Raw genomic sequence first — 27,264 nt, 5'->3', positions numbered from 1 at the left:
TGCTAGCTTTCGGGAATGTCTTGGCAACGACCTCCGCGGTTTTCGCGCAGGCAAGTCGGGCAGCGACAACCACATCCATTGCGCCTTCCCCCGTTGTCCTTGCCCTGCGGGTTGTCGTAATCAAAGACTTGATGGTGCGATAACGACTGCAACAAGACATCATGGGCCGCTACGACTTCCGCCCACTCCGCGTGCGCCAGACGGCGAAAGCACTCTTCGACTCGAAACGCAACCCCAACCTGCCCCAGTGGTATGAGGTAGTCGGCAATATCCCGCCGGGCGAGACGCTCGCACGTCCAATTCTCCGCGCACCAAAAGTCCGACACGCACGGAAAGCTAGCAAGCTGTTCAAACCACTCCCCATCACATATGCCGAAGACAAGCTGCGGTCAGACTTCTTTGGCGACCACCCGTGGGAGCTGGCGAGGCCGAGGTTGATAGTGGAAGATAGCGGGAACGACGCAAAGAAATACGATTGGAGCAAGATTGTGCAGCCAGGGAAGCAATTAGATGGAGAGAGGTAATGGTTCACGAATTGGATTTCTCAGGAGTGCCAGGCTGATATATAGCAGTGTCGTCCAACGCCAAATGTGGCTCATGAAGCACAGAAACCTCTCAAAAGCCTCTGCCTACGACGCTGCACGACAAGAGTTCTACGCCCACCGACATCGAAATGAAATCCGGGCGCGCATCGCCAAGGAAGAGGCGCAATATGTAGGCGCATACTTCGGCAAGGGCCCGCTGGAGATTGGTATGGAACTCGAAGACAAGAGCTGGGAGGCTTGGAAGCGATGGGCGAACGTGCAGATCGAAGATGAGCAGGCAATGCGTGCACAGATGTTCAGCGGTCAGTCGGACGAGGCTCCTGAGGGCGAGGGTAGTGACATGAGTGCCGGAGAGTACGACATGGCAGTGGAAGAGCTGGCTGGACAAGGCAGTATACCGAACACCCCACAGTCAACGGTCGTGCCAGAAGGGACATCGGCGCCGGCGCATGCCTGAGCATGCTCTATAAGTACTGATTACTGTACGATTTATGTAGATATTTCATGTTCAACATAGCACGGATCTGCAGGGCTTCTTCGCTCGAAGTCTCTTATGGTTGCGCGCATCACATTATATCCATGTCGATCAACGACTCACGATGGCGGCACAGTCACCCCGCACAAAGTCTAGGCAACCTTCAGAGGGCACGCATATACATATCTGCCGAAAGTTGCTTCTCTACAACCTGGCGTTGCCTGAACATCTTCCTCATCATTGAGAGACTAGACTTCACAACACACATTTCACTATCACTCAAATCTCTTTATCTGGCGTCGTTCATCATGCCTGTCACATTCAGAGTCACAGACAACGCTTCGGAGAACTGGAACAAGCCCAGTGCAACCTCTCCAGAAGGCTTGTTTAAAGAGTCATGCTACACCGAAGCTCTTGACTGCGCGGGTATCATTCAGTCCTCTCTATCCCCTTCTACGTTTCACAATGCCCACATCACACCTTCTACCAACGCTTTCATATACGCAGTCTGGGACGCTTACAGCAGCCATCACCACCTCACCATTCGACCCGATGATATCTGGTTCGCCATCCTCTCCCAACTGAACTTCTATATCAACGCCCACGCCGAAGACCTCCGCTCACACTTCGTTGCGCACGAGGGTCAGAAGGAACTTAAGGTCACAGCAGTCGGAACCATTGAAAGTGTCGACATAGGCGCTCTCGCCCGTCGAATGACTGGCTTAATCCAAGAGAATGTGAACGACCCCAACCTCAGAGACTGGATCATGCCCGCATTCAGCACCACCACCGTCCACGACCGCACAACCGCCGCCGTCCTCATGATGGGCAGCTTACAAGCATACTTCCACTACGTCATGGATATCATGTGTGGCATACCCACCATAACCCTCCTCGGCCAACGCGCCGACTACGAAGACATCCTCCAGCGCCTCGACAAACTGGACGACCTCGGCCCCGAAGCAAAAGACTGGGCATCCCTCCTGCGCCCCATCATGCGCAGATTCGTGGCTAGTTTCGATCCCGAAATGTCGTCTGAAGTAAAGACCTTCTGGAGCTCAATCGTCCACCACTCCGCTGGATCCGGCCAGAGTTACCTCTCCGGTTGGCTCACAGCATTCTGTTTCTGGGACTCCGAAGGGGTGTCTATGTACTACCGCAATTCACCCGCTTTCTCTGACCCGTACACCCCCGTCGAAAAAAACAATATCTGTGGGCCAAGGCTACAGATTGATGGGGTGTGGTATGCTTGCGTCGACACGGAACGCATCCCGACGGGATTTGCGAGCGTGCCGGTTACGGTGATTGATAACGGGGTGGAGTATAAGACGAAGATGGTGGCGGGGAGTTTGGGTATTGGGGTGGAGAGGAGTGGGGAGAAGGATAAGGATGGGGTGGAGAAGTTGGATTCGGTGAGGGGGCTGAGTGGGTGGGTTATGTATGAGCTTGTGGGTGGGGAGGAGAAGAAGGTGATGAAGGGGGATTTGGAGAATTTTTAGTGGTGGGGTTTAGCAGGACTCAAATTGTACGCATAGGGTACCGCTATCAAAGTATTGTCAATCCCTCTTCATAGCTTATCAGGAACAGCTGACTCCCGCCCTTTGCAAAGCTGCCTGCTACCTGAGCCGCTGCAAGTACGATCCCAAATAAGTTCTGATCTGGGAGAAGAGTGGACATTAATATAGCCAGATCTGCTGTACAATTAGTCATGCCACCAACGCTAGCGAACCTATTCCCATCTGATTGTGAACCAGAGATATCAACGGCCCCAATATTATCGTATTCAGAATGTGTGCACCCCCTCTCCAGCTTAACCATACAACGAGCAGGACACCTCCGTATGCTCCTATTGGCGGATTTCCTTACAGATGCTAATAAGGGCCTAGATAGCCGTTGACAGATGTCACTTTTAGACTGAACCATATAATTCTAACCTCTAAAAAGGCTGCCCGCTTATGATATCATCAGGTACATCATTGTTCGTCATAGATATTCTTAGAACAGCTGAATCAGGGGGGGTGCGCATCTTCTGAATAGCACCGATAGTGGCCTTCATGGAGTATAATGCAGCTCGTCAGCAGGTTGAACAAGCGATGGATCAAATTCGGTTCCAATAGCGAATGGTGCGAAACCAGCTGCAACGCCTACAGCACTGCCAGAAGAGGAGCCAGCAGCTGTCTGTCATCGTAAGCAATAGCTTCATTTTCGGGTATTAGCAGGCACTGACAGTGTTGCCCAACCGCTTCCCTTTCGTACAAGTCAGCGGGTAGCCTTCGACATCTTTCACAATCATACCTGCAACGTAGGCTTTGAAATTAATGCCAATGCCACTGCAACTGACTTGCTGGGCTGTAGGAACGATGTGGAAATACGAGATACGTATGCCCGAGAGACTGAGGCTTTTCTCACGCAAACACCAAAATCAGAGCATGTACATCGCTTTAATATGAAGGTTTGTTGATTGCAGAAGCTTGTGTCAGCAGTATCTCCGCAACATATATGTCGGTTCGGGAGAACACTGCATTCGACGTGAACTAGAAGGTCCATCTTCGTCCGTCCAAAGTTTAAATCATGATCCATCGTGGCAGTCGAGCTAATCTCCATCCATGTTTATCGTTCGATGAGGTCCTGGTACACCTTTTCAAAGAGCTTTTTAAAGTAGGTTGCGGATACACACAAAAGCCAGGGTACCATGCTTCGCAAAATCAAGTGCGGCGCACAACACCTAGGCATGTTTGTAGCCAATTTTGAAGCTTGAAGTGGCTATCAGCGTGTAGAGCCCATTGATTACGATTAGATATCGTCCGTCAGCCGTCTGCGGCCATTGATTAGTGATTTTGTCCGATCTTATTATTCGGATCTTTCCCAAGGCAACTTCGAGTTGTATTTCGTGAGGCACAATTCGAACCCTATTTAACGTACGGAATAGCTCCAAAGCTACATTGGCTCCTGCATTGCGCTGCCGCGCCCAACATCAAACAGCTTCGCAAACCTCAGCAGCGGTCCACCTATCCTCTTCAGTCGCCAACATCCCACGTATAACACTTATCTGCCTCGCCTAGACTTGATTGTCTCTTCTCGTAAGCTCGTCCAAATGTCTGCCACATATCTGCTCAACGGTGTTGAATCGACTGGAGCTTATTTCCCTGTCAAGGGCTTTTACAGCTCCAAAGCCCTGCGTGTACCAGACAATCAAGCTAAAAAATACCATAACCAAGTCTTCCACATCAGTATTCCGGGACTTCGACGAGGATGCAGCGTCAGCGGTGTTTGTGTTTTCGAGTGGTAGCGCATCGGCAAGACCCTAGTCGTTGATCACTAGAGTGTATACGTAAGATCTTGCGTCTCTGGAATTCCTTTCCCGGACAAGTATGCTGTCTATCCGAAGGTCGCCGTGGTGTACGCGGTAGCCGGGGACGGCTGTGTGGATGGTCGCAAATGCGTTGGCGAGGCCGCGGAGTTGGTGCAGGAACCACTCCCGAGTGAGATCAGATTGGGCGCCTTCTCGATTCTTCCGCATGAATTTGTCGAGATCGCAGTACACCTTTTCTGCGATCACGTAGCTGTTCCCATCGAATGTGAAACCTGCGTGGACTTTGGCTACGTGCGGGTGTGCTGCGACAGGGGAGGTTGCGAGAATTCCGAGGACGGCCATCTCATGGAGGGCGGTTCCTTCTCTTGTGATCTTCTTGAGGGCGAATGGTTCGATCAGGTCCGGGATTTTCGCGTGGTCAGGGTCGATTGTAGCCTCGTAGACTTGGCCCTCTGCACCGGTGCCTAGACAGTCTTCTTCTGAAAAGCTGATTGGGATGGGTGTCTTTTCGTTCAGCTCGAGATCGAATCGTCCTTCGAAAAATAAAGGCGCGAGAAAGAGATACTGATCTTTTTTGAAACGCTCGAAATATTCCACTGACATGTCGGTGGGGCGGGTAATCAGGGGAAGTGCGTCGTCGGAGTGCTTTATGGCTTTTAAAAGCTCAACGAGAGCGTCCCATGACATGCCACAATATAAGTAAATAGCAAAGGATCTCACAGCCTTGGTCTGAAGCATATGCTTCAGTACATTGGAGTCCTCTCGTGAGAGTCCGTGTCCAGACATGTCAGTAGAAACGATCTGATCAATGATCAGATCATGGGCAATCTCGGATATGTAAAAGTATGGGAGAAAGGCCATAGATGTTTCGCCAAAACTGTAGTTCTCGCATCGCGAGTTGATGATTTCTCGCACATAGAGAGTGCGCATAGTACGGTCTTGTGGAAGATCAGGGAGGAAGTTGGGCATGTTGTAGAAGCGTTCAACCCTACAGGTGCTCGGTATTTTCAGTCTTAACTATCACGGACAAAATCTTCCAGAACCCTGTAGTTTCATGGAGGCACTCATGTTTGCTATTTGTCGACGAATATGTTCACACGATGTATGAGGAATATCACGAGGATGGGGAAGTGACTTAGAAGCTTGATCCTCTCATATGCTTCGTGGATTGCTCACAGCCGGTTTCGAAGGCGAAGACATGAAGTAAGACTAAGAAATGCAACAAGTGAAGGATTAGTCACAAATCCATACGTCACATTGTCGTATTTATCCAGTGCGTGGAGGTATGAACAAACTACCATATGGTACAATATAACCTCCTCCTCATTCTAGCTCACTACTTCCGCTTCTTCGCCTACACCACCTTCTCCTCCTTCAGCCATCTCATTACTCTCACCTTCATCCTCGTCCTCCAACGATTCAACATCTTCGTCTGACCTTTCGCTGGAGCCCCAGTTATCACCCGTGAGATAGCCGTCGTTTTGAGGCTTGGTAGCTGCAGCTTTTTTGGCCAACTCTCTGGCAGCTGCGATCATAGATGCCTAAATAGCATTTGTCTTCTTCCTCTCCTCGCGCTCTGGTTCGGTTTAAAAGCCCTCATTTGATGCCGGTTGTTCAAGTTGGTCTCGGGCAGCGTCCGGCGCCTCCTGGACCTCCTCCTCCTCCTCCACATCGGCTATGAAAGCCGAATACGAACCATAGACTTGGATCATGTCAACCACCTCGCTACCTCTGGGTCGCTACACGAGGGTCGACTTCAGCATGTAAAACCACTTCCTCTCTTTAAGGCGCCAATCATGCATCTCGTTTAGAACGGCCCTTTTGATCTGATACTTCTGGTGATAGCTGTTGCTCAAGTGCGCATCTCTCTCTTTGTCTTCGGACCTCACCCTAGCAAAGACTGCTAGCCCTTCCTTACCTCCAGAAAACCAGACAAGCAGCTCCAGATACAGATAAGCAAGTGACCAGATATCGTGAGGCCGTGAAAATTTGCTGAGTCTTCCACCTGGGACTGCATTATACTCTGGCGGATGGTATGTAGTGTCGTTCCCTGCAAGGTTTTGTGAGTCGCGCCAGCGACGATGCAATCGGCCTTTGCACAACTCCAGTTAGTGAGCTTTAAGACGTGGCCAGAATTATCTTTGGTTACCAAGATACTGGTCGGCTTGACACCATGGGGACCAATACCATGTTTGTTTAGTTGAGAGTCGTGAACAGCTCGGAGGGCACCGGCAAGACCAATCAGCTGTTGCATAAGCCACTTTGCTGTCATACATGAGTGTTTATCCCTACCTCCACTCATGAAGCCTCGGAGATCACATTCAGGGCGTTCGAAGATGATGTAGAAGGTATCCGCTATCTGAAAACCGGTGTAGCTTGTCAGAAGGTCCGAGTGCTTGACCTTCATTCGATGTAGAGCTTGAAGAAGATCTTTTGCCGCCCTACTGGTTTTCAGGTAGTTGAGAGAGTTGATAGCGAAAGAGAGACTTTAATTGCTTGTTCTGGCGACTGCTCCCGCACTTGGGAAGGCGAATAAGTTCATGTTGAGCTAGACTTCATGAAACGTACCGCGCATCTCAGACTGAATCTCGTGTATGCACCGGAATAAATGCTGATGAAGTTCCAAACCAGGCTGTCGTCTGAGTTCTGTTGCTGATCGATTTCTGGAATCCCGTCAGTAAGGAGGCGAGCTTTTCCTGCGGTTCAGAGATCATGATTTGCAATGATCCAATGTAATTGATCACACCTTAGTTTTCTGGGATGGAGTACTCCATTTCTATACTAGTCGTCCTGCCTGCACAAACAAACAAAAAATTATCGTATGACACTTGTCTTGGTCATGTACCACTCATGAGCCATGAATGCAAGACGTGGTTTGGTTCAGCATCATGAGCATGCTCTAAGTCTGTCTTGGTCAAGCTGAATGCTGTGCATTGATTATGCACACGATATCACCTGGATCACCTTAGCTACCTAAATCTTGGACTTGGTTATTTCGACAGACTTTAGAGCCTTGTATCAAGCAGAGGCGTGTCATCAAACGAGTATCTGGACTTGTTGCACAAGTGTCTCACCTAAAAGCATCACTCGGAAAGACGCTAGGAGATATGATGTAAAGAAATGAACTATTAGAAGACGACAGCTAAACAGAAATTGACAAAACAAACCTTAACTACCAATTTACTGCGCAATGACCAGAACAAAAAGGAATGCAAGACACTTTACCTCCCAAAATCCACAAAGTTCATGACTCCTTCTCCAACGAGATCTTACCTCCATGTTCCACGCCTATGGGGTATACTCATGCTTCCCAATCCACTGGGATAGCATTGAGCTCTGCGAAAGCTCTAGCGGCCGTGATGCGTGAAACAGGATCGATATTAAGCATTTTGGACAGGACATCGACCACTTTGCTCATGTTAGTATTCTGCTCTCTCAACGCCTCCAGTTTTCGGAGCACTGCATCGACAAGAACCAATGGTCTTGGCGATACAGCTACTACTCCGGATTGTAGTTCTTCATCACTCAAAGGTGTTTCGATGAACCAGCATAATCTGTGGTTGTTTTTCGCTTCCGTGATGTCATTCTTGAGTTGGAGAAGTCCGTTGGGGACCCAGCCGTGGAAATACCAGACGCAAAGCTCAACGAGGACGCATCCTAGGGACCACACATCGTGGGGTCGGGAAGTCCGCTGATCATTAATATACTCGGGTGGAAGATAGCTATCTCCTTGTGCGTGGGTTTTGCGACTTCTGACGCCCGGAGTGTAATTGTGGTCGAAGCCTGCAGCACCAAAATCTGCGAGTTTGAGCTTGTACCCATCATCTTTGCCGAATACCAGTATATTTTCTGGTTTGATATCATGGTGGAAGGCGGTCGTACCGTTTGTCGGTCCATGAATGGTCTTCAGCGCGTCTACGAGACCGGTGATCTGCAGTCGAAGCCAGGGACGGTCATGGATATTGGACTCTGTTTTCGCGAATCGATCTGTTAAGCACTGCTCAGCGAGCTGACTGGCGAGATGATACTTGCCTCTGTATTCAAACCCAAAATGAAACTTGACAACGTGTTCGTGCTGTATTTGGTTCATCTCAAGAAAGTCCACAAAGGACCGCTCTCGATTAGCTTGAACATGATCTGAGAACACCTTCACAGCCAGGCGGTGGCTAAGTGTTTTGTCCGCGATACTCGTGTTACCTGCTTTGAAATTGTCCTGGTGCATCGTGTCGAACCTGCAGGTCCATACTATAGCGGCTGCTCCTTCGCCACAATATGCTTCCGACTGCATTGGTAGTGGCTCATCCGTTGCGACGATGTTGCCCACGAAGGATCCTGGGGTCAAGGCCGACCAAGCTGGTACACTGATGTCAATGATGTCAATGATGGATTGACTTTCGATGAATTTTTTGAAGTCATGTTCAAAGTATTTGTTCCCGAGACGGAACTCTTTGAGTGGAAGGCTTTTGTCTGTGAAGCCTTTCTGAAGCATTAAACGCAGGCACTCCATGCGAACTTTACCATGAGCGCAAATGACAAACATCCTTAGTCCTTTGCTATGAATTTCGGCGGCAAGCTTCTTCTTCTTTGTTGGACTGTGCATGCTGAGAGTCGCATCATTGTTAATGACCGTTAGGATGGTTCCCTTTGCTGAGACTTCGTCGATGAAGATCCGATCGCGGATGTAGACTTGCTGAGTACCTAAGAAAGACCGTTCCTTCAAGTTGTTTTTTAGATGCGTTTTGAGATGCGTTTGGCATGCTGCTAGCGCTTTTGAGTTTTCTGGGACAGTGAAAGGCATACGAGCTGTGGTACTCAACCTGATGATCAAGGCTATGGATTGACAAGATAAGAGAGACTGTCTGGCGAACTTCTCACATCTTTAAAGGTGTGGAATTAATACTTCTTCATCAGCTTGACACTGGCAAACTATGTGAGCACGTGTACACGCCAGATGCCTCTGTCTTCGTCGTCGTGATTATGACAACCATCTCTGGTGCCAGATGATGCTGTCAGGCTGCTGGATGGCAATAGACGTATACGCCCAGTGACAGGTAAGAGCGGGCGGAGAATGGGGAGCTTTGCAAATCTATGCGTTGGGTCATATAAATCAATTAATCTTTGCTCGCAACTGACAAATGCATCCTGCCCTTTCTACCTCAACTAGGCCTCAACGGGGAAGACCTGAAGATTTCCCGAGAAAGTTGAAGCTCTTGACACGCTTCCTAATCTTGGCCGTGCCCTCATCATGCTTCAACACCACAGCACGGTAGAGCGCCCTAGAGTTTGCCCAGCTGTACCAGACCATAATTGTGAAAAAAGTGAGTGGGATGGAAACAGCAAAGAAAAGCCAGGCGTTGTCAGCATACTTCATTTTCATTTGGCCGTCAGCTGACTTGTCCTTGTCCACGAATTGCGTGGAGTAAAAACTCTACGGATGCGTCAGTACCGCGAGTACATGTGTGGCAGCGCGAATCTTACCGAGACTACTGTGCATGGTAGGTAGATGAGTGTCAGTATAGTCAGGATACGCACGCTGGCAGAGTCACGACTGCCTTGCTCTGCCAGCTCTCGCATAATGGCGTTCTCGTCCTGCGCTTGCCGCTGAAGGCTTTGAAGAGCAACCATCTGCTGGTCGAGATTGTGACCATTCAGACGATCAAGAAGAGACGATATCTACAGAAGTAAGCTTTGCACAGAGTCTCCAGATTCTGGCTTACAAGAGCGCGAGTATGTTCCGCCTTTGAAAGGAGTGCTTCAACTTTTTTGCGTGAGTATTGGATTGACTTTCGCTGCTCCTCTAGCGCAAACAACATCTCGTCTTGTGTGCGTATGTCCTCTTGCTTCAGGCCGTCACGTGCTAAGGGGTAACTTGTGTACCGCTCGCGAATGGTTGTGACCGTGTCCAGTGTGGAGTCTAGGCACAACAGCACATCTGAACCGCGATCCTCAATTTCTTTGAGACTTTGGTAGTCTTGTACGTCAACAGTGTACGCCTGCTCAAAAGAATCACCTTTCCCAATCTCCATGATGAAGGCTTTCTCCGACTAGTTACTCATTAGCTTTTTGTAACATTTGTGCCGAGCTGTCTTACTAGATCTGCTATGGCATCGTGAAATTCGATGAGATACGGCCTCCATGACGCGATGGCGATGTCCAGAAAAAGGACATGGAGCTCGAACGGATTACCAGAAATCATATCTTTGCCACTGGCGGAGTATCGTTTTATGCATGATTCCGTGCGTTGAGAAGATCCAAATAGCATCCAAGTTGACGGGTGGGTGGCTTCTTCAGGTGAGTACTTGTGGTAGACAACGTACTGTCGAAGGGACCAAGGAAATTCCCCCTCTCGATTGGTGAACTCTATGAATCGGACAATGTAGGCGCATTCTAAGAGATATTAGATCAATGCTCGACAGTACTAGGGAGTAGTATCAAAAGTACCAAAACCTGCACTCGTGTCTTGCATTTGTGACGGCGACGACGAGAGTGGTCGAAAATTAATACGAGGTGGACCAACCTCGGTCTCTCGCAATTTCCATTTAAAATCGACAAGAAACTCCCGAAGTTGCGGGTACAACTGCAATTCTCCAGCAAGTACTGCAAACACCTCTTTCGAGATCTGGAGGCGACTGTGAGAATCGTCTTGTCGAATGAAACTACAGACCATCAGCACAGACATCAAAGGAATGATACGGTCCTACAAAATCCTAAATTGCCGACTCGTTACCTACAGCAGTCAGCTGCAGTTCAATTTGCATTATGGCTTTGACGTGCCTGAATAAATCTAGCTAACTTGTTGACGTCCAGATCGATAATACTGAGACTGGGCGAAACGGCTTTGTTGAATTCTGTATCACTTTTCACAACTTGTGCAGTCTCGAGCACGGCATCGTCAATGACTTGACAACTTGCTATGGCCTGCTATAAATTAGTAAGACGTGCCTTTCGCGGAGATTGGACATGTTGTACTGAAGCCTGTTTAATCCGGGTGTACTCGCGCAGCGTCAAACCAGACCAACACCAACATTCCAGCCTCAGATCATCGTCTTCTTTGTCAAATACAGATCCCACACCACGCTCGTAGAATTCCTCTGTGACAGAGTTTGGCTGCGCATACAGCGTCCGCAAGAAGTCAGCGCTTGCTGTCATTTTCGTTTGTCGCGTTCAAATGTGTTGTTGAAGAGACAACACAAAAGTCGTTGAGAAGAGGAGTCATTTCGTGGGACATGGGGCGGAGCACAGTCGCACGAGATGCTCACCGGACCGCTTCGTGACGAACGGATGGGGAAATTGGATGCATCTGATTGGATGAATGGAGACGCAAACTATTTGTCGGCCAGTCGCTGAGAACAGACGAACTCTCTGTCGCATCCTGGCCTGCAGACTTCCGTCGGCAACATGCGTTCGTACATGAATGACCATGAAAATTTATTTCTTGGATGCCACAGCTGTGATGCGATAAAATGCCGTGCAATTGTGCATACTCTTTTCTGATGTACAAAACCAGACGAAAGTCGTTATCATTTGCAACAAAAAGATCTCCCGATACTGTAAAAATGACGGAAAGAGTGACTCAGGTGATCCCAAACAAATACTTCAACGAGGATAAATTGAGGACGATGTGCATTGAAAAATTCGGCAATGATAAGTTCGAGCTCAAAGTAGGTTTTCCAAAGACTACATCGGCCAGACGTCTCTAATGTCTTGCTAGAAGAAGTCGGAGACCAATAGGGAAACTGGTAAGGAGACAAAGTGCTTCGTCTTGTCGGCCCCGAGGCGGTTGACCAACGTAAGTAGTTTGACTTACATTTAAGCATACCTCTGACGTCCAACAGGATGAGTTGCTCCTTTGCAAGTCCATCAAAGAGCGTCCCTGAACCCCCTCAGGCGGCAATCAATGACCAGTCAGTAATGGATTTGGATCAAAACTTCAAGGGCAAAGGAACACGCAGGAATTCATGAAGAAATCCTGGCTCAGCCAGTCATATATTGCTCTCCCACGCCATCCTAATGATGACCATATGCTCATTAAAAAATGAATGCGCAATGAATGCCCATGTCACCACCCAACGCCTTGCTGAAAATGACCGAATGATGCCTGCCCGCCCCAAAGAACTCCTCAGAAATGGGGAGAAGACGCAAAGCAACCATTAGCATGTTGAGTATCCAAAACCGAAAGACCCCGTACAAGCGCAAATAAGAAATAGAACCAATCTTCATCACGAAGATGTCGACGCAGACTCCGCGCTGGATGAGCGCGTCAGGTCCTCGCCTTCCAAAGCACCACCGTTCTCCAATTCCTCGGCGATTTCTTCGTACCACTTGCCGTGTGTCTTGCGATCGACGTCGCTGACTTTGCTGAGTTGATCGCAGATTTCTGCGACCTGGGAGACAAACTCCGGAAGACCGGTTGTCGCAAGTCCTTCGGTGGCGGTGCTTGCGGCCTTGACGCGCTCGCCGGAGCTGCTAGCTGAGACGCGGTTGAAGATGTGCGTCTTCAAGCGCTGGAAGAGAACCTTGAGGACGGGGTCAGATAGTTTGCCAGATTCAGCTTGTGTTAGCAAGCGAGTGATGGTGGAAGACAGCTGCGCGCGTGTCGTGGCAGGCATGTTATGCGACGACTCCAGCAGAGACGAGATTTTTGCTGGAGTGGTCGGGTCCTTCATGTAGCCGTCCTTCAGCACATCCCACATTCTGTTGGCTTGTGGCTTCCATGGCGATCTGACATCCCGCTTGAGCAGGTTCTTCACTGTGAGCAATATGCCTCCAATGATCGTGATGCGTAGTGCCTCTTCACGAATACGCGAGATGCGGGCACGGTCTAGCTCAAGGGTCTCAGGAAGCTCGGAGTCACGAAGCGGTGGCGTGGCAATTGCAAGATCAACAAGACCCCGAGCGTAGATTTTGTGGGCAGTTGGTCGGTTGATGGAGTTGTTCTGGTTCCATGGGTCTCGTCGATCAGCTTCAGTGTGCATGCTGACGGCGGCACTTCGCCACCATCGCTTTGTGCGGTCTAGTTCGATCTTGCCCTCCTCCAAATCTTGCGCGAACATGCGCTGTTCATACCCAGTAGCCTCCTTGATCAGAGTGGGTGCGGCGTTCATCAAGAGGAAGTTTGAGTAATCCAGGGACAGCAAGTCAATGACGTGGAGAAGTTTGAAGAGCTTCTCGACCATCTCCGCCAACTCCCCCTCTTCCTGAAGCTCCTCTGCGAGAGCCTGGACCTGCACATCACGGAAAGGAGCGCAAAGCTTCGGGAGTATGGTAGCAATAAAGCCAAAGAACTTTCCATACGAGAACAAGCCTTGGTTGCATTGCCTGCTGATCAATTCGGGATCCAAGGTCTCGGAAATCAGGGTATGCATGGAGTTTCCAGCCTTGAGCAAGCGCAAGAGCTTGCCACGGATATTTTCGGCCATGGCGACAGTCCAGTTGGTGCTATCGCCCTCTTGAAAGCCTTTGAGCATAGCGTTGCAGAGCTCGCGATTGAGTGCGTCCCTGAGATCTGCGGTTGGTGAAGCATCGATGCGGTACTCCTTGTCGATGGAGAGCTCATGTACAAGAACGCGGTTGTCCGGTACAACTGTAAAGACCTTTGACAACGACTGGGCCTGATGTCCTTCCGCGGATGGGGGCTGAAGGCTTCCCACAGAAGCGGCGAGCTCTGACGCAGCTTCAGCTTGCATAGCTGCACTATCACCAGAGATTGGGGAATCTGGCGTGGCGTCTATAGCAACTCGGGGCCGTATGTTCTCGCCGACGAGCTTCTTCTTTGGCCTGGCCCTGCGACTTTCACGAATAGCCTTCCTGATCAGAATCAAGGCCTTGTCGGGTCCGGCCAACTTCTTGATCCTGCTCAGTAGGATGGTCTGGTTATCACGAATTCCATTCCTATATTCGTTCGCGACCTCGTCGACAGTCGCATCCTTGACACTCTGCCAGATCTCGTCAAGACTAATGAAAGAAGCGACCATGGTTTCGACTAGGGCCGAACAATCACGAGCCTTCCAGTTGTTGAAAGCGTTCGTAAATGCGCCATGGGAAAGAAGAACCGTCTCTGTCCGCGTGGGCGAGGGAGTGTAGTAGTTGAAAGGGGTAAGCTTTCCTAGTGCAGACTCGAAGGATATAATGAGGTCCTTGGCCTTGGTGATCAGGTCTTGCTCCTGTTCGCCGTCTCGGCTGAGGACTTGGGCCGGGTGTCCCAAAATTAAGTAGGCCGAGAGAAATGTGCGCACAGCTGTGCTTCGAGAGACGGGATCCTGGTCTGGGAGAAGCACAAAGACAGTCATGATCTTCTCGGTCGTTCTGAGCACCTTCTCATCTGCTAGCAACTCTGTGATGTCCTCAAAACTGGTCTCCTGAATCTTGTCAATCGACAGGCCAAGCTCCATCCATGCATCGACAATGTTCTTCCTCGTCCTTGCTCGCCAGGCGGACTGTATCCTCTTCGCGGCATCTTCCGACGTGACCACGGGTCGGTCGGCGGCCCCTCGCTTCGGGTCTACTGGAGGCGAACTGGCGGTCCTGGGTCTGCGGGGACTGCGCTTGTACAGCTCGAGTCGTCTCTTCTCCGCGTCTGCGAGCTTCTCCTCCATTTCAACGCGATATCGTCGCTCTTCTGCGGCCTTGCGCTCCTTCATGTCTTCGGCGACCTTTTTGGCCCTTCTAACTTCTTCAGCGCACGCAGCCGCGACCTGGGCGAGGTGACGTTCGCGCGCCACCTTTGCTGCCAACGCCCTGTCTTCGCTGTTCGAGGCGCGTGGCGCTGCTTTGGCCAAGGCGGCACGGAGCCGGACCTGTTCGGCATGTGCAGCGCGTTCGGCCAGTCTCGCTTTTCGGGTCTCGAGTATGGATGCGCGGCGGAGATGCTGGGCGATGTGGTGGCTCTGGCAGCTGTTGCGGTACGAGCGGCTTGAGGCGTGCGAGTGTGTTGAAGACAATGAATTTCGGCGCGAAGACGCGGCCGAAGACTTGCGGCGATTGTTCGAGTATCTGTGAAAGCGAGCGGCAATCCGCGGTGGAGGCTCATAATACTGGCCGTGTCCGGCGTCATCTGAGAGGTTCATGTCGGGCTCCTCTGGTATGTCGTCCGTCTCGCGCTGGAGCTGCGAGCTGACCATCTCGACTTCGGAGTCGGTAAGAGACATGGTAGCGGTGCCTGCTATTTATTGCGTCGAGGTGTCGCGCGAGTGTGTTGGGCCGGTACAGGGAGATCGATGTCGCTGATGCCGAGCTGGTTATGAAACAAAGCACGTCCTCGATGACGGCACTTGTTTGATACGGGCCGCAAGCGGTCGCAGTAAGATGTGTCGCAACTTGAAGCGCATGCAAGAATATGATACACAGAAGTGAAGGGAGTCCGCTGCGGCGCTGCAACGGGCGGATGCACTGAAGTCTGCGCAGAAGTGATGGGTTCGGTGATATTCGCCGGGGCCCGTCGTGTTGTACAGTGAATGCAGAGAGCAGGCGCGCTATTACCGCAACTAGGACATGAAAGCAACAGAGAACAAGAAACACCAAACTGCTATCGTAGAAGGTATTGCGCGTGGCTGGGGAGGGGTGCGCTCGTGCTTTCCGTCTGGATGACGAACCCACCACTGCCAAGATATCGGCGACCGGTAAGCTAAGAATGGCATCGAAACTGATCGACGGTTCGCATGCTTCGAGACTCAACCTCAGCCCTAGGAGATATCCGCATCCCACCCACCTTCTTATCGCTGCACATCGAAGCATATCAAACGCCATCGAATATGACTCGTACCGCGTAGGAAAGTCTACAGGAATCATTTCAGCAGACTTGCCTCGAATTTCGTGCCGGCCCCTTGTCTCCTGTCTTCATGCAGATATCGGACTTGTTCCTCTTTCCAATACAGACATCTCCTATGCACGAGAAAAAGGAGTCTCCGCTGTGACCAGAATTTTATATTCCAGTAGCAGCCTCAATTAATCGACGCATCCATACAGTTGTCCTCGCCGCCGCAGCGATAAAGCAGACGTCATGCCTCACTGGCAGATATGCACTAGCTATACTAACGATATGGTAAGCAGGACTAGTATCCGAACTGATACATCTGCATTGCTCGTTCGCCTTTCTCGTCTAGCGGCGTTGACACGTGCTATTGGGCAAGTTAGAATATAGTTTCGGTCAGACCTGGTCGCGCACTATGAACCCAGCAGCGAACGTGGCGGGTGCTTACAAGCTGTCCACTGTACCCGAACACCATGATTAGTGCAGCCTCACTGACCAGGTAGACGCCCAGACAGTCTCCTGGTCATAAGTTGATACACTCCGCCCTCAGGTCTCTCGTATTCCCAGATTGTACTTTCGGTCAGCACCATCTCCCACCCCCGCTTTGGTGACCACATGGGTACCCCTTTCTCTATCATGCAGAAAGCAGCTGTGCAATGTCACTGAGTCACTGAAACAGCGTTTTGATAGAACATGCAATCGCTTCCTATTCTATCTCCATTTCGTATTTCTTACGTCGAGCCAATCCCGTCCGAACTCGCACTAGTTCCTCGCACTTCTCAAGGTGCGGCAATCTACTGCCGGCCCGTTTGAAACTGCCTGCTCGAGGCCGTACATCAATTCCACCAGCTAACATGAGTCAACCCATCCTTCAAGGCTTTGTGCATATAGGCTACAAACGTTAGCGAAACTCTCCATCCATACAGACACTTCATAACACACGATATCTGAGGGGCACGGATTGCATCCAGTGGCAGGATACGACCAAGCGCAGAAGAACCTCTCCGCTAGATGATCTTTAGAGCAGCATATCTCGGATACCTGATGAATTGGGTATTTCTGTCTTGCTACTAGTTCGGCATTGGCAGGGGTATCGAGAGGGGCGGCGATGGCTACGCCAACGATGAGAGAGAGGAGGAGCGGGAGACGCATGATGGCTTTGAGAAGAGGCGGAGATCGTAAGTGATAGTTTGAATAGAAGACTTGTTCTGTGGTGAAGAAAAGAGGCCTGAGGTCCCTTATATATACATCCCCTAAGTCGCAGCTAACCCACAACCAGCACGATCGAGGCACTGTTTGCTCACCTTCCAGGATGTCGCTGAAAGCCTCATGCCCCGTGAGAGTGACAGCCTACAGGCGGACAAATTATCTGCGGGCCGACTTACACAGACACGAGCCGCCATTCCTAAACAAGGTAGGTAAAGACCACGCTCAGGCGCTTCGCTCTCGATCTGGGTGTTCACTATTTCATGTTTACACTCTGACAGGACAAGGATACATAGCTTTTTCTCTCCCGCGGGCCTGCCAGACGCACTATTTGTCGGCATTGCATTACTCCGGCCTGATCTCAGAGTGTGTCGATGGCGTTCCATATCTCTTTTCTATCGGATGCAACCTGGCATTGCTGCCGATGGTAAATACGAGCTTATTCGTACTACGATATTATACCCTGAGGTTTTGGAAGGAGGCAAAGCTGAGGCACGTGCTCATCAAACTTTGTGACGGACTTTCCCATACTATGCTTTCCAGTAACGTCTGGACTCTTTTTTGCGTCTGTGAGGAGTTTCGAGGGACGAAGGTAGAGCACGACTATGGTGGATTGAGATGTATGTAAAGCTTAAATTGCGAATGTGCCACGTCTGCTAGCTTTCTTTACCACACAACCATGATGATGTTTGCATGTAAGCCCAGTTGCAGATGCAGAGCTATTGTATCCAAAGGAAGCATGCTCACACAAGTACACGAAGCATCTGCCGAAGCTTCGATGTTGGGAAAGCTGGAGTTCGTCGGACTTATAGCCGGGCCGTCTTCGTATAACCGACAGTGACGTATGAACCGTACTTCTACAGCAAGAGCAGTGTGTGTACACATCAAAACTTAATTCAATAACTTACCACACGAGACGGAGAAACATGGAACTTGAAACCATCAGCCTTGCACAGATTTTGGAGGGTCTGATTCCGCGGATGACAGTCATCGTTTGTGAGACCTGACTAGACAGTCGTGTGTCAGCGCGATGTCGTCGGTAACTCAACTCGCACGAGCTTAAGCTCGGACGATCTTATGGATGCAATATAATAAGCTAGACTGACTAGACACATGAAAGTGATTGCGCTTGTCGGTCTGTCGATTCATATGCAGGTGGTCGACATTGTTCGGCTATGGTCTGCCGCGTCCCAAAAAAGAAGGGACCTCGGCATGGCACGCGCGACCGAACGTGTTGCGGAGGTGGGGATTGACGGTTAACCGTCGAGCTCCACGCCTTATTACCCCAGACATTGCGCCTCTGTCAGGTGCAAGACACTTGTATATCCTACTACCTTACTTTTTGATAATTGCATCTCTTCACTGAGCTGCATTCCTGATCATCCACCCGTACACCACATCCGTAACCTCACAAACGTCATCATGGTTGGCAAGAAGCAGCCCGTCTACGTCCTCGGCGTGGGCATGACCAAGTTCATCAAGCCTCGCGGCAAGGTGGACTACCCCGAGCTCGGCTTCGAGGCTGGTGTCAAGGCCATGCTCGACGCGCACATCAACTACGATGAGGTCGACCAGGGCGTCGCATGCTACTGCTACGGCGACTCAACATGCGGTCAGCGCGTCTTCTACCAGTTCGGCATGACTGGTATCCCGGTGTACAATGTCAACAACAACTGCTCAACAGGCAGTACCGGTCTGTACATGGGACGAAACATGATTGCGCACGGTGCCGCAGACTGCGTGCTGGTCGTCGGTTTCGAGAAGATGTTCCCAGGTAGTCTGCAGAGCTTCTTCCAGGACCGATCGAACCCAACAAGCACGACCAACTTGATGATGAAGGAGACGAGGGGCGTCACCAACTCGCCAGGTGCCGCTCAGCTATTTGGCAATGCTGGTCGGGAACACATGGAGAAGTGAGTAGACCGCAAGTCGTCCCCATATCAGATCAGACATACTAACAACCACCCCTCAGATACGGCTCCAAGCTCGAAGACTTTGCCGAGATTGCTCGCATCAACCACGCCCACTCAAAGAAGAACCCCTACTCGCAGTTCCAGGACGAGTACACCCTCGAGCAGGTCGTCAAGTCCACCATGATCCACGAGCCCCTCACAAAGCTTCAATGCTGCCCTACATCCGACGGTGCCGCCGCCGTTGTCCTTGTCTCCCAAGAGTTCCTCGACAAGCGACCAGACCTCAAGGACCAGGCCATCCTGATCGCTGGTCAGCGTCTCGCTACCGACACACCAAACCTGTTCAACCGCAGTGCGATTGAGCTTGTTGGATACAGCATGAGCGAACTTGCTGCGAGGGAAGCACTTGCTGAGGCCAACACCTCGCCCGACGACGTCAAGGTCTGCGAGCTACATGACTGCTTCTCAGCAAACGAGATGGTCACCATTGAGGCTCTCGGTCTTGCACCCCGAGGCAAGGCTCATGAGTTCATCCGCAAGGGCGGAATCACCTACGGCGGCAAGGTCGTCATCAACCCCTCTGGAGGTCTCATCTCCAAGGGCCACCCACTCGGAGCTACCGGTCTCGCACAGTGCTCCGAACTTGTCTGGCACCTACGTGGCTGGGCCAACAACCGCTCAGTCAAGGACACCAAGGTCGCTCTGCAACACAACCTCGGTCTCGGTGGCGCTGTCGTGTGCACAGTATACAAGCGTGCTGATGGCAGCGCGGCGACTGATCTGTCTGACGAGCAGGTCGGTAAGGTGACTGGTCTCGGCTACAACCCAGCCACACAAGCAAAGGGCTTCACAAAGCAGCAGGTTGACTCTGTGCGAAGCAAGAAGGCGAGGAGTGAATGGGCGCTGGGTGACACTGAGCAAAAGGTCGAGGCGCGATTCTAAGCGGAGCAAGAGTGTCAGCGTTTTGTATATATGAAATGTAATCGCAAGACGTTTCCCGTCCAACGACGACCACCAAAGCTTATCGGCGTGTATTCGAGTGTCGAACTATGTTGTCCAGCGAACGGCAAAAGACGTGCATTCCGTCTTCAACATGCTTTAACCGTGGCTTTAAGTGAAGTAACAGCGAGATTGCGGGACACGGATGCATGTCGATCAAAAATTTCCGCATTCCCATCGGATTTTGCCCTCTCAATTCGCCATCATGATGCGATCAGTAGAGACCAGGCAGCGTTTTAAGTTGAAAAATGCATGGCCACCGGCGCTGTCAGCGGTCAAATAAATGCACAGTTTCATAGAGTCTTCGAATGAGGAAGACGGCCGTCCATCCCATGCCAATATATCGCGAACTTTAATCGCCGAAAGGAACACCAAGCGCCGAAGAGAGGCTCGCTTGGCAATCCTAGCACACCTCGGGAGCCAGACAGACGAACCCCTGTGTCTATCACCGCCGGGTGCTCCACCCAATTAACCCACCCCTATCTGTTGCTTTGCTCGCCAGTGTCGATGTTCGTGCCTTTTCGTGCAACAGCATTGCGTGGCCCCAACTCACCGCAGCCAGCTGCACGATAATGCAATGCAGCAGGTCTTCCCGATGGACCAAAACACGACCCACCGTGAACCCAAAGCGCATCGAAGTGCATCGCACATCCCTAAAATTAGGCGACTAGAACGGGCCCGCTAGGAGGAATTGCGGGTCCCGAGAGGCTCCATCTAACCTCATCTCCGTTAGCAGCAGGACGGAATGGTCTGGGAGTGTTTTGGCTCGTCTTCCTTTTCTGGGGGAAGAAGGGAGGCAAGCTGCATTGGCGCCGGGCAACGAATAAATCATAGCTTTCTCCCGTGTGTTTTGCATTTCTTCTGTCGCTCGTCCAACGGTTCTTCATCTTTCTTCTCGTAGTTGTTCATCCCATATCACTCGCTTGCTGGGTTGCTACTCGAAACACTTCACTGTCGTTTTTACTACTACTACTACCTCTATATCTTATTTAATTCGAATCTCTGGACAACCGTATATATCCCTCGACAGTCAAATCCATCAATATGCGTTTCGCTACCTCCATCCTGGCCCTCGCTGCCACCATCGGCCTCGTCGCCGCGCAGGACAAGTGCGATGCTCAGAAGTATGTATAAATGCTCCTTCAGCCACCAAACCAGGATACTCATCCTTCCATCCTTCATGCATATGCTACGCGATCCAACCAACCACTAACCCACCCCCAGCATCGTCGACGCCTGCGTCGAAGGTTACCAAGCGCGCATCGACGCGTGCAACAAGAAAGGCAACGACTTCATCTGCCTGTGCGACGTGTACACCGACGTGCTCGTCTGCTACAACAACTGCCCGAACAGCAACGAGAAGCCGCCTGTCGCCAACACCGTCACCTCGTACTGCGGCGCCGCGGCTCCCCTGCGCGCCGCTGCTTCGGCCTCCATGGCGTCGGTTGCCAGCGTTGCGGCCACCCAGAGCCATGCTATGACTTCGGCAACGAGCGCGAGCAAGACTGGTGGAAGTACTGAGAGTGCGGCGCCGAGTGCTACGCCGAGTAGCTTTGCTGGTGGTGCGGAGAAGATGGCACCGGCGGGTGCGGCTGTTGTTGCGCTGTTGGGAGCTATTGGACTGTTTTAGATGGTGGGAGAGGGGTGTGTTATATCTAATGTTGGGGGATGAATATACATATTATACATGTTTGATTGTGATGGCGTGTCAATATCTTCGCTACGTGTGGCTACACATTACAATGGTGATGATGGATGAGAAAATTGTGTCTAATCGTTCAGTCTACGTTATTGCCGTGGTAGTGAAAATGTCATAAATCAGTTTTCCGCCTCGCTTTTTGGAAGTTGAAGAACGCCCCTAATGTCATCAAAGATCCTCCATGCGAATGTGAAAGACATGTCCATCGGGATGAAATCTCATCCAGCTTTCAATCTCTATGCCTCCTCGACAACGTGTCCCCACTCATGGCTCTCCATACCATCACTTCCCCACATGATGCCCTGGAGCCACGTCCTGAAAGCATCCGCATACTCGCCAATCTCACCCTTCTTCATCGGAATCTCAATATCCTGACCACGGAAGTGAATCTGTGAGATAGGCGCCACAAACCACGCGGTACCCGCCGCGAAAGCCTCGACAATGCGGCCCTCCTTGGATGCCTCAACGATATCGAAGATGTTGAACTTGCGCTCCACAATCTCCAATTTCTCCAGCCCCTCTTGTTCAGCGGTCAGTTTCGCCCTTGCAAGCTCGAGGATAGACCGACGCGTCACGCCATCCAGGACAATCTTCTCGTTCAAGTCCGCAGTAACAAGCTGCAGCCCGCCCTCCTTGGTCCTCCACACGATGAAGAAGTTACTCGCGCCAGCCTCAGTAATCGTGCAATCGTCGCCGAACAGCCAGAGAATCTGGTGGTAACCTTGCTTCCTCGCCTCGCCCTGCGCAACCAGACTAGGCCCGTAGTTTGCGCCGACTTTGGCGTACCCGAAGCCGCCGGGCCAGGCGCGGCACATGTCGTCTTGCGAGGCGAGCAGCTTGATGCCGCCGTTCATGTTGCCCATGGGCGCGAAGCAGCACAGAATGACGAAGAGGAGGGCTTCCTTGGGGCGCTCGACGCCCAGCGCGGGGTCGGATGCGATCATCGTGGGGCGGATGTAGAGGAATTGGCCTGGGCGGTCTTTGGGGAGCCATTTCGCGCCGTCGGTGGCGCAGAGCTTAATGATGAGCTTGAGCAGTTCTGCGGGTGGGAAGGCGGGGAGGGCAATGCGGTTGGTGGACATGAGCATGCGGTTGCAGTTGAGGTTGGGGCGGAACAGGCGTAGTTTGCCGTCGTGGCCGCGGTAGAGCTTCATGCCTTCGAAGCATTCGGTTGCGTAGTGCAGACACGATGCTGTGGGGGCGAGGGAGAGAGGGCCGTAGGGTTGGAGAGTTGGTGCGGCCCAGCCTTCCTCTGAGTTCCATTGGGCCTGGATCATGTGGTCGGAGCAGACTTTTTGTGAAGCCATCTCTGCTGATCCTACTGCAGGTACTGTGCGGGGTGCGGTTGTGTATGTGCATTGGATCTTGGAGGCATCCAATTGAGCGAGAGTGGTCTCAACAGCTGGCTCAGCTTTTGTTTGCGGCCCTGATGGTGGGGTAGAGGTGACATTGTCGACCATTGACGCCGACTTGAGTTGTGATGGGGCAGTCTTGTTGAGGGCATCTGAGATTCCCTGTTCTGTGAGGTGTGAGAGGGTCTCAATTTCCTCGACGGGCGGTGTGATAGCAATAGGTGCCATTGCTGAAGTTGTGTGGGAGAACTACTGTGAAAGATGAACGAAGGTTGATGCAAGATCAAAGAATGTCGCGGCGGCCCGTCGGCTTTATGTTCTGTGAGTTGGGAGCGCGTGTGCCAGTGCAGGTGAGAAGCAGGTAGTGCTCTTATACAGCTAAAATCCAGTCAAGAGTCACACCTCCCTATCACGGGGGAGGCACGCAACGCCTAGCCCTGCCCTTCTGCTAGTGTTCTTCGCCCGGACTTGCGCGGCAAACAATGTTAGCGTATCTTATGTCGATAAAGGATTCGGGCCTGTTCGGTTACTCCGTTTTTGCCGGCCGTTTCATCCTAATTAGGCTCCGTTTTGAAAATAGAGATAAGATAGAGCCTATGTTTAGTAAAACAGGGTTTTTGCTAGTAGTTCTAGAGATGCTATTTTATTAGCATTGCTACTAAGGATTACATCTTAGTTTAGTGCTTATTATACTTATAATTTACTCCTTTAAGTAAAATAGAGTCTCTATTTTTAAAAAGTTATTTTAAAATCTTATTTTGCTTATTTTACTCTATTTTAATACGTAATCTTACTTACTAAATAAGTATAAAGCTGCAGAAACTAGTTACTTTTATAGTAGCTAAGCTAATAGCTAGTATTATAGTAACTATAGCCTTAGCTAATATCTTATATACTCTACTATCTAGCATATAAAGGCATAAGAAGAATAGCTATTATAGAGTATACTAAGTTACTATCTACTTAAGTAATAAGCAGTAGCTTTTTATAGAGACCTAACTCTATAAGCTAGTATTTTAAGCGCTAGCATAATATTTAAGCAATTATAGCATTTATAGAGCCTATATATTAGTAGAGAAAAAGTTACTTATTTTTCTATATATTTGCAGTACTAGCTTATTATAAAGAAATACTTATTATTGCTATAAGTAATTACTTATAACTATATTAGAGTAAGTATAAAAGTACTTATTAATTATAGCATTTTACTTACTTTTTTAAGTTACTTCTATAAAGTTCTAGGTATCCTAGTAGGCCTATACTCTAAGGTTATAAAACCTGCTTTAGGTAAGATCTTAGCTATAATTTAAGATAATTCTAGGCGCTAGCTAGCGTTTAAGAACTATATTAGAGCACTAGATAGCTTATACTTTCTGCTATATATGCTAGCTAAGTAGTAGAAGTACTTCTGCAATTAGTATAGTAATCTCTCTTAGAATATATTAGCAGTTATAGACTTTAAGATAAACTTTATCTATATTCTTACTAAGTAAGAGAGCTCTGTATATAATAGAAGAGTTCTTAAAGATACTATAAAGTAAGATTTTAAAGCACCTAAGAGTTGCTACTACTTAGCTAACGCTAGGTATATAAATAAGAACTTTTTGCTCTCTCTATATAAAGATATATACTATTATTTATAAGAGATTAGTTAGATTACTTATGCGCTGTAGAATAAGTATAAGTTATTTAACTACTATTATTCTAGTCTCTATAACGTTATAAAGCGTTATTTTAGTATCTTTAAGTAGCACTAGAGAATATTTAATTAACTATATAAGTTCTTAATTATAGTATAAGTTAAGCTTATCTATGCTCTTATTATAGTCTATAACTTTATTAATAAGTTCTACTTAGTAGAGAAGAACGCAGAGAGCTTTAAAGATAGTAATAGAAAGAAAGAAGAGATACTAAAAGAGAAGTTAGTAAATAATTCTAGCTATTCTAATAGTAAAATAAATAAGATAAGAGAGAGAATTATAGACCTTCTATAGCAGAACTATTATAAGATAACTAAGAGACTTCTATAGGCGTCGAATAGTTATTAGAGCGTTATTTAAGAGTATTTTTAGGTAAAGAAAACTTCTAAGTTTTCTTAATACTAAGCTCTAAAGTTTATAATAGTAGCTTATATGCTTACTTAAGCTCTAGCGTTCTAGAAACTATAATATAAAGCAGAGTTAAAAGCGCTTAAAAGTAAGCTTAGGCTATATTAGAGATATAGAGCAGTAAAAAGTAGCTATTTTAGTTATAAAATATATATATTTACTATAGTAAAATAGATAACTCTTACTACTACTTATTAGAGCTCTTATAATAGCTTGCTAGCTATTATAGCTCTATATAGCTAGTATACTAACGCTAAGGTAGTAGCGCTGCAATCTAAATAAATTACTTATTATTTTTAATCTTAATTCTTAATATTCTTACTCTCTTATAGAACTAAATTATTATTACTATTCTACTATACGTTCTCTATAATGCTATTAAACTTATCTTCTATAAAACCTACGCTTATAAAGTTACTCTAGCAGCATAGAAGCTTCTATTAGATCTATTTTCTTCTTATTAGTAGCTTTATTAAGTAGAATAACTTTACTATATACTTCTTCTTAAAAGCCTCTACTATTATAAGGTAGAGCGTTAGGTAGAGAGCATTATATTATTTAAGAAATACTTTTAATACGTCTCTCTAATAGTTCTTCTCTAAAGCTAAGATAAAGGCTTTAAAATGCTCTATAAGCTCTCTAAGCTTATACCTAATATACGTTAGAAAAAGTAAAAATCTGTTAAATCGTTGAATCTGTCAGAACAGTCAAAACTGTTAAATTAACGTCAAAACGATCGAATCGCTCTACCTAGCTAGGAGGATGATTACGTAATATAGACTAAAAATTTAAAATATAGAGCAAGTTTTTCTCTTTAAAATGAGCTAAAAATTACCTACACTTGTGGCCTAGTATTCGTAGAGATGCAAGGCTTTGAAGTTTTAAGTTTAATGTTCCTTGCTAAGAAAAATTCTCGCTAAAGCTCTAGAGCTCTAATTAAATAATATAATATATTTTTTTATTAAATATAAGTAAGTAAAATGCTAATTTTACCTTAGAACTGTTTTATTATATATAATCTATGTTAAGGTATAGGCTGCGCCTATACTTAGAGACTTTTCTGTTAGCGCCTTAAGCCTAATTAGTTAGTAAGAAGAATATATATAGGCAGTAAACAGAGACCTTCTTAATAAGAAATATAACTTTACTTAATACTATATAAATTCTATTCTTATAAGCTAGCCTATAATAATTATATTTCTTCCTTATACTAATACGTAACTAAACTTTAAAAGCACCTAAATAGACTCTTAATCTAACTTAGAACCTAAAGAGCAGAGTTCTAATTATAACTCTTAGGCTTATCTTATTTAGACAGAGGCCTGCTTAAATATCTTTAAAACTTAACTTAGCTCTATTAATACTGCGCTATAGAACTTTATAGCATACCTTAATAACTCTCTAGATCTTTTATCTGCTCTAATAGCTATACTAAGCACTGCCTATTCTACTTCTATAATAACTCTAGTTCTAACTATAGCAACTTCTAACGTTAGAGAAGTAGAGAATACCTCTATCTGCTCTGCAACTAAATAAGCGCTAATTTAGCGTAAACTGCTTCTAGTAGAAGACTTATACTTAGAAGATAAAGCTACCTTTAGCGCTTAGCATATTACTATTATATATAAGCTTATAGTTAACTTAAACTTTATTAGAGACTATTAGAACTAATACGCGTTTATCTAGGCTAATCTCTTAGCAAAAGTTTAGAAGAAAGTAGCTCTCTACTATAAGTTAGAGAGAAGTAACAGCGCTTAGAATCTAGTTTTATTTATAGAATATCTTACATTCTACTATAGCAACACCTATAATAAGAAATAAGCATAGGCTATACTAGATAGCCTCTATTAGAGTAAGAAAGAGCTTTTTAGCAATTTCTTCTTATATTTTAAGTCTCTTCTAATT

General features: G+C 48.3%; 13 protein-coding genes across 13 annotated transcripts; 5 read left to right on the top strand and 8 right to left on the bottom strand.

The window, feature by feature from the left end:
- Positions 1 to 86: 86 nt before the first annotated feature.
- SNOG_05120 (hypothetical protein) lies at positions 87 to 1,058 on the top strand. Its single transcript, XM_001795478.1, has 2 exons — positions 87 to 520; positions 573 to 1,058. Exons 1-2 carry the CDS (start codon positions 162 to 164, stop codon positions 1,000 to 1,002), a joined length of 789 nt encoding a protein of 262 aa, XP_001795530.1. The 5' UTR covers positions 87 to 161; the 3' UTR covers positions 1,003 to 1,058.
- Positions 1,059 to 1,278: 220 nt separating this feature from the next.
- Positions 1,279 to 2,561, top strand: SNOG_05119 (hypothetical protein). The gene has a single exon (XM_001795477.1). The coding sequence runs from the start codon at positions 1,329 to 1,331 to the stop codon at positions 2,517 to 2,519; it is 1,191 nt and encodes a 396-aa protein (XP_001795529.1). The 5' UTR covers positions 1,279 to 1,328; the 3' UTR covers positions 2,520 to 2,561.
- Positions 2,562 to 4,324: 1,763 nt separating this feature from the next.
- Positions 4,325 to 5,302, bottom strand: SNOG_05118 (hypothetical protein; the record flags this gene model as incomplete). Its single annotated transcript, XM_001795476.1, has 1 exon — positions 4,325 to 5,302. The coding sequence occupies one exon, from the start codon at positions 5,300 to 5,302 to the stop codon at positions 4,325 to 4,327; it is 978 nt and encodes a 325-aa protein (XP_001795528.1).
- A 359-nt stretch (positions 5,303 to 5,661) lies between these two features.
- On the bottom strand, positions 5,662 to 5,868 carry SNOG_05117 (hypothetical protein; the record flags this gene model as incomplete). The annotated part of the gene is made up of 1 exon (XM_001795475.1): positions 5,662 to 5,868. One exon carries the CDS (start codon positions 5,866 to 5,868, stop codon positions 5,662 to 5,664), a length of 207 nt encoding a protein of 68 aa, XP_001795527.1.
- Positions 5,869 to 5,919: 51 nt separating this feature from the next.
- Positions 5,920 to 7,192, bottom strand: SNOG_05116 (hypothetical protein; the record flags this gene model as incomplete). The annotated part of the gene is made up of 6 exons (XM_001795474.1): positions 5,920 to 6,035; positions 6,252 to 6,356; positions 6,491 to 6,598; positions 6,626 to 6,734; positions 6,902 to 6,996; positions 7,162 to 7,192. The coding sequence occupies 6 exons, from the start codon at positions 7,190 to 7,192 to the stop codon at positions 5,920 to 5,922; spliced, it is 564 nt and encodes a 187-aa protein (XP_001795526.1).
- A 442-nt stretch (positions 7,193 to 7,634) lies between these two features.
- On the bottom strand, positions 7,635 to 8,933 carry SNOG_05115 (hypothetical protein; the record flags this gene model as incomplete). Its single annotated transcript, XM_001795473.1, has 2 exons — positions 7,635 to 7,990; positions 8,216 to 8,933. 2 exons carry the CDS (start codon positions 8,931 to 8,933, stop codon positions 7,635 to 7,637), a joined length of 1,074 nt encoding a protein of 357 aa, XP_001795525.1.
- A 567-nt stretch (positions 8,934 to 9,500) lies between these two features.
- On the bottom strand, positions 9,501 to 10,359 carry SNOG_05114 (hypothetical protein; the record flags this gene model as incomplete). Its single annotated transcript, XM_001795472.1, has 3 exons — positions 9,501 to 9,761; positions 9,866 to 10,006; positions 10,051 to 10,359. 3 exons carry the CDS (start codon positions 10,357 to 10,359, stop codon positions 9,501 to 9,503), a joined length of 711 nt encoding a protein of 236 aa, XP_001795524.1.
- Positions 10,360 to 11,889: 1,530 nt separating this feature from the next.
- SNOG_05113 (hypothetical protein) lies at positions 11,890 to 12,210 on the top strand (the record flags this gene model as incomplete). The annotated part of the gene is made up of 3 exons (XM_001795471.1): positions 11,890 to 11,994; positions 12,045 to 12,122; positions 12,169 to 12,210. 3 exons carry the CDS (start codon positions 11,890 to 11,892, stop codon positions 12,208 to 12,210), a joined length of 225 nt encoding a protein of 74 aa, XP_001795523.1.
- A 342-nt stretch (positions 12,211 to 12,552) lies between these two features.
- Positions 12,553 to 15,480, bottom strand: SNOG_05112 (hypothetical protein; the record flags this gene model as incomplete). The annotated part of the gene is made up of 1 exon (XM_001795470.1): positions 12,553 to 15,480. The coding sequence occupies one exon, from the start codon at positions 15,478 to 15,480 to the stop codon at positions 12,553 to 12,555; it is 2,928 nt and encodes a 975-aa protein (XP_001795522.1).
- A 903-nt stretch (positions 15,481 to 16,383) lies between these two features.
- On the bottom strand, positions 16,384 to 16,557 carry SNOG_05111 (hypothetical protein; the record flags this gene model as incomplete). Its single annotated transcript, XM_001795469.1, has 2 exons — positions 16,384 to 16,449; positions 16,531 to 16,557. The coding sequence occupies 2 exons, from the start codon at positions 16,555 to 16,557 to the stop codon at positions 16,384 to 16,386; spliced, it is 93 nt and encodes a 30-aa protein (XP_001795521.1).
- A 2,083-nt stretch (positions 16,558 to 18,640) lies between these two features.
- SNOG_05110 (hypothetical protein) lies at positions 18,641 to 20,221 on the top strand. The gene is made up of 2 exons (XM_001795468.1): positions 18,641 to 19,201; positions 19,261 to 20,221. The coding sequence occupies exons 1-2, from the start codon at positions 18,711 to 18,713 to the stop codon at positions 20,141 to 20,143; spliced, it is 1,374 nt and encodes a 457-aa protein (XP_001795520.1). The 5' UTR covers positions 18,641 to 18,710; the 3' UTR covers positions 20,144 to 20,221.
- An 862-nt stretch (positions 20,222 to 21,083) lies between these two features.
- SNOG_05109 (hypothetical protein) lies at positions 21,084 to 21,890 on the top strand. Its single transcript, XM_001795467.1, has 2 exons — positions 21,084 to 21,324; positions 21,425 to 21,890. The coding sequence occupies exons 1-2, from the start codon at positions 21,245 to 21,247 to the stop codon at positions 21,828 to 21,830; spliced, it is 486 nt and encodes a 161-aa protein (XP_001795519.1). The 5' UTR covers positions 21,084 to 21,244; the 3' UTR covers positions 21,831 to 21,890.
- Positions 21,891 to 22,135: 245 nt separating this feature from the next.
- On the bottom strand, positions 22,136 to 23,479 carry SNOG_05108 (hypothetical protein; the record flags this gene model as incomplete). The annotated part of the gene is made up of 1 exon (XM_001795466.1): positions 22,136 to 23,479. One exon carries the CDS (start codon positions 23,477 to 23,479, stop codon positions 22,136 to 22,138), a length of 1,344 nt encoding a protein of 447 aa, XP_001795518.1.
- Between the last annotated feature and the right edge of the window lie 3,785 nt (positions 23,480 to 27,264).

This window comes from Parastagonospora nodorum, assembly GCF_000146915.1.
Source record: "Parastagonospora nodorum SN15 chromosome Unknown scaffold_7, whole genome shotgun sequence".
Lineage (NCBI taxonomy): Eukaryota > Fungi > Ascomycota > Dothideomycetes > Pleosporales > Phaeosphaeriaceae > Parastagonospora > Parastagonospora nodorum.
The sequence above is the reverse complement of the archived record's forward strand: the minus strand, read 5'-3'. Positions and strand labels throughout refer to the sequence as shown.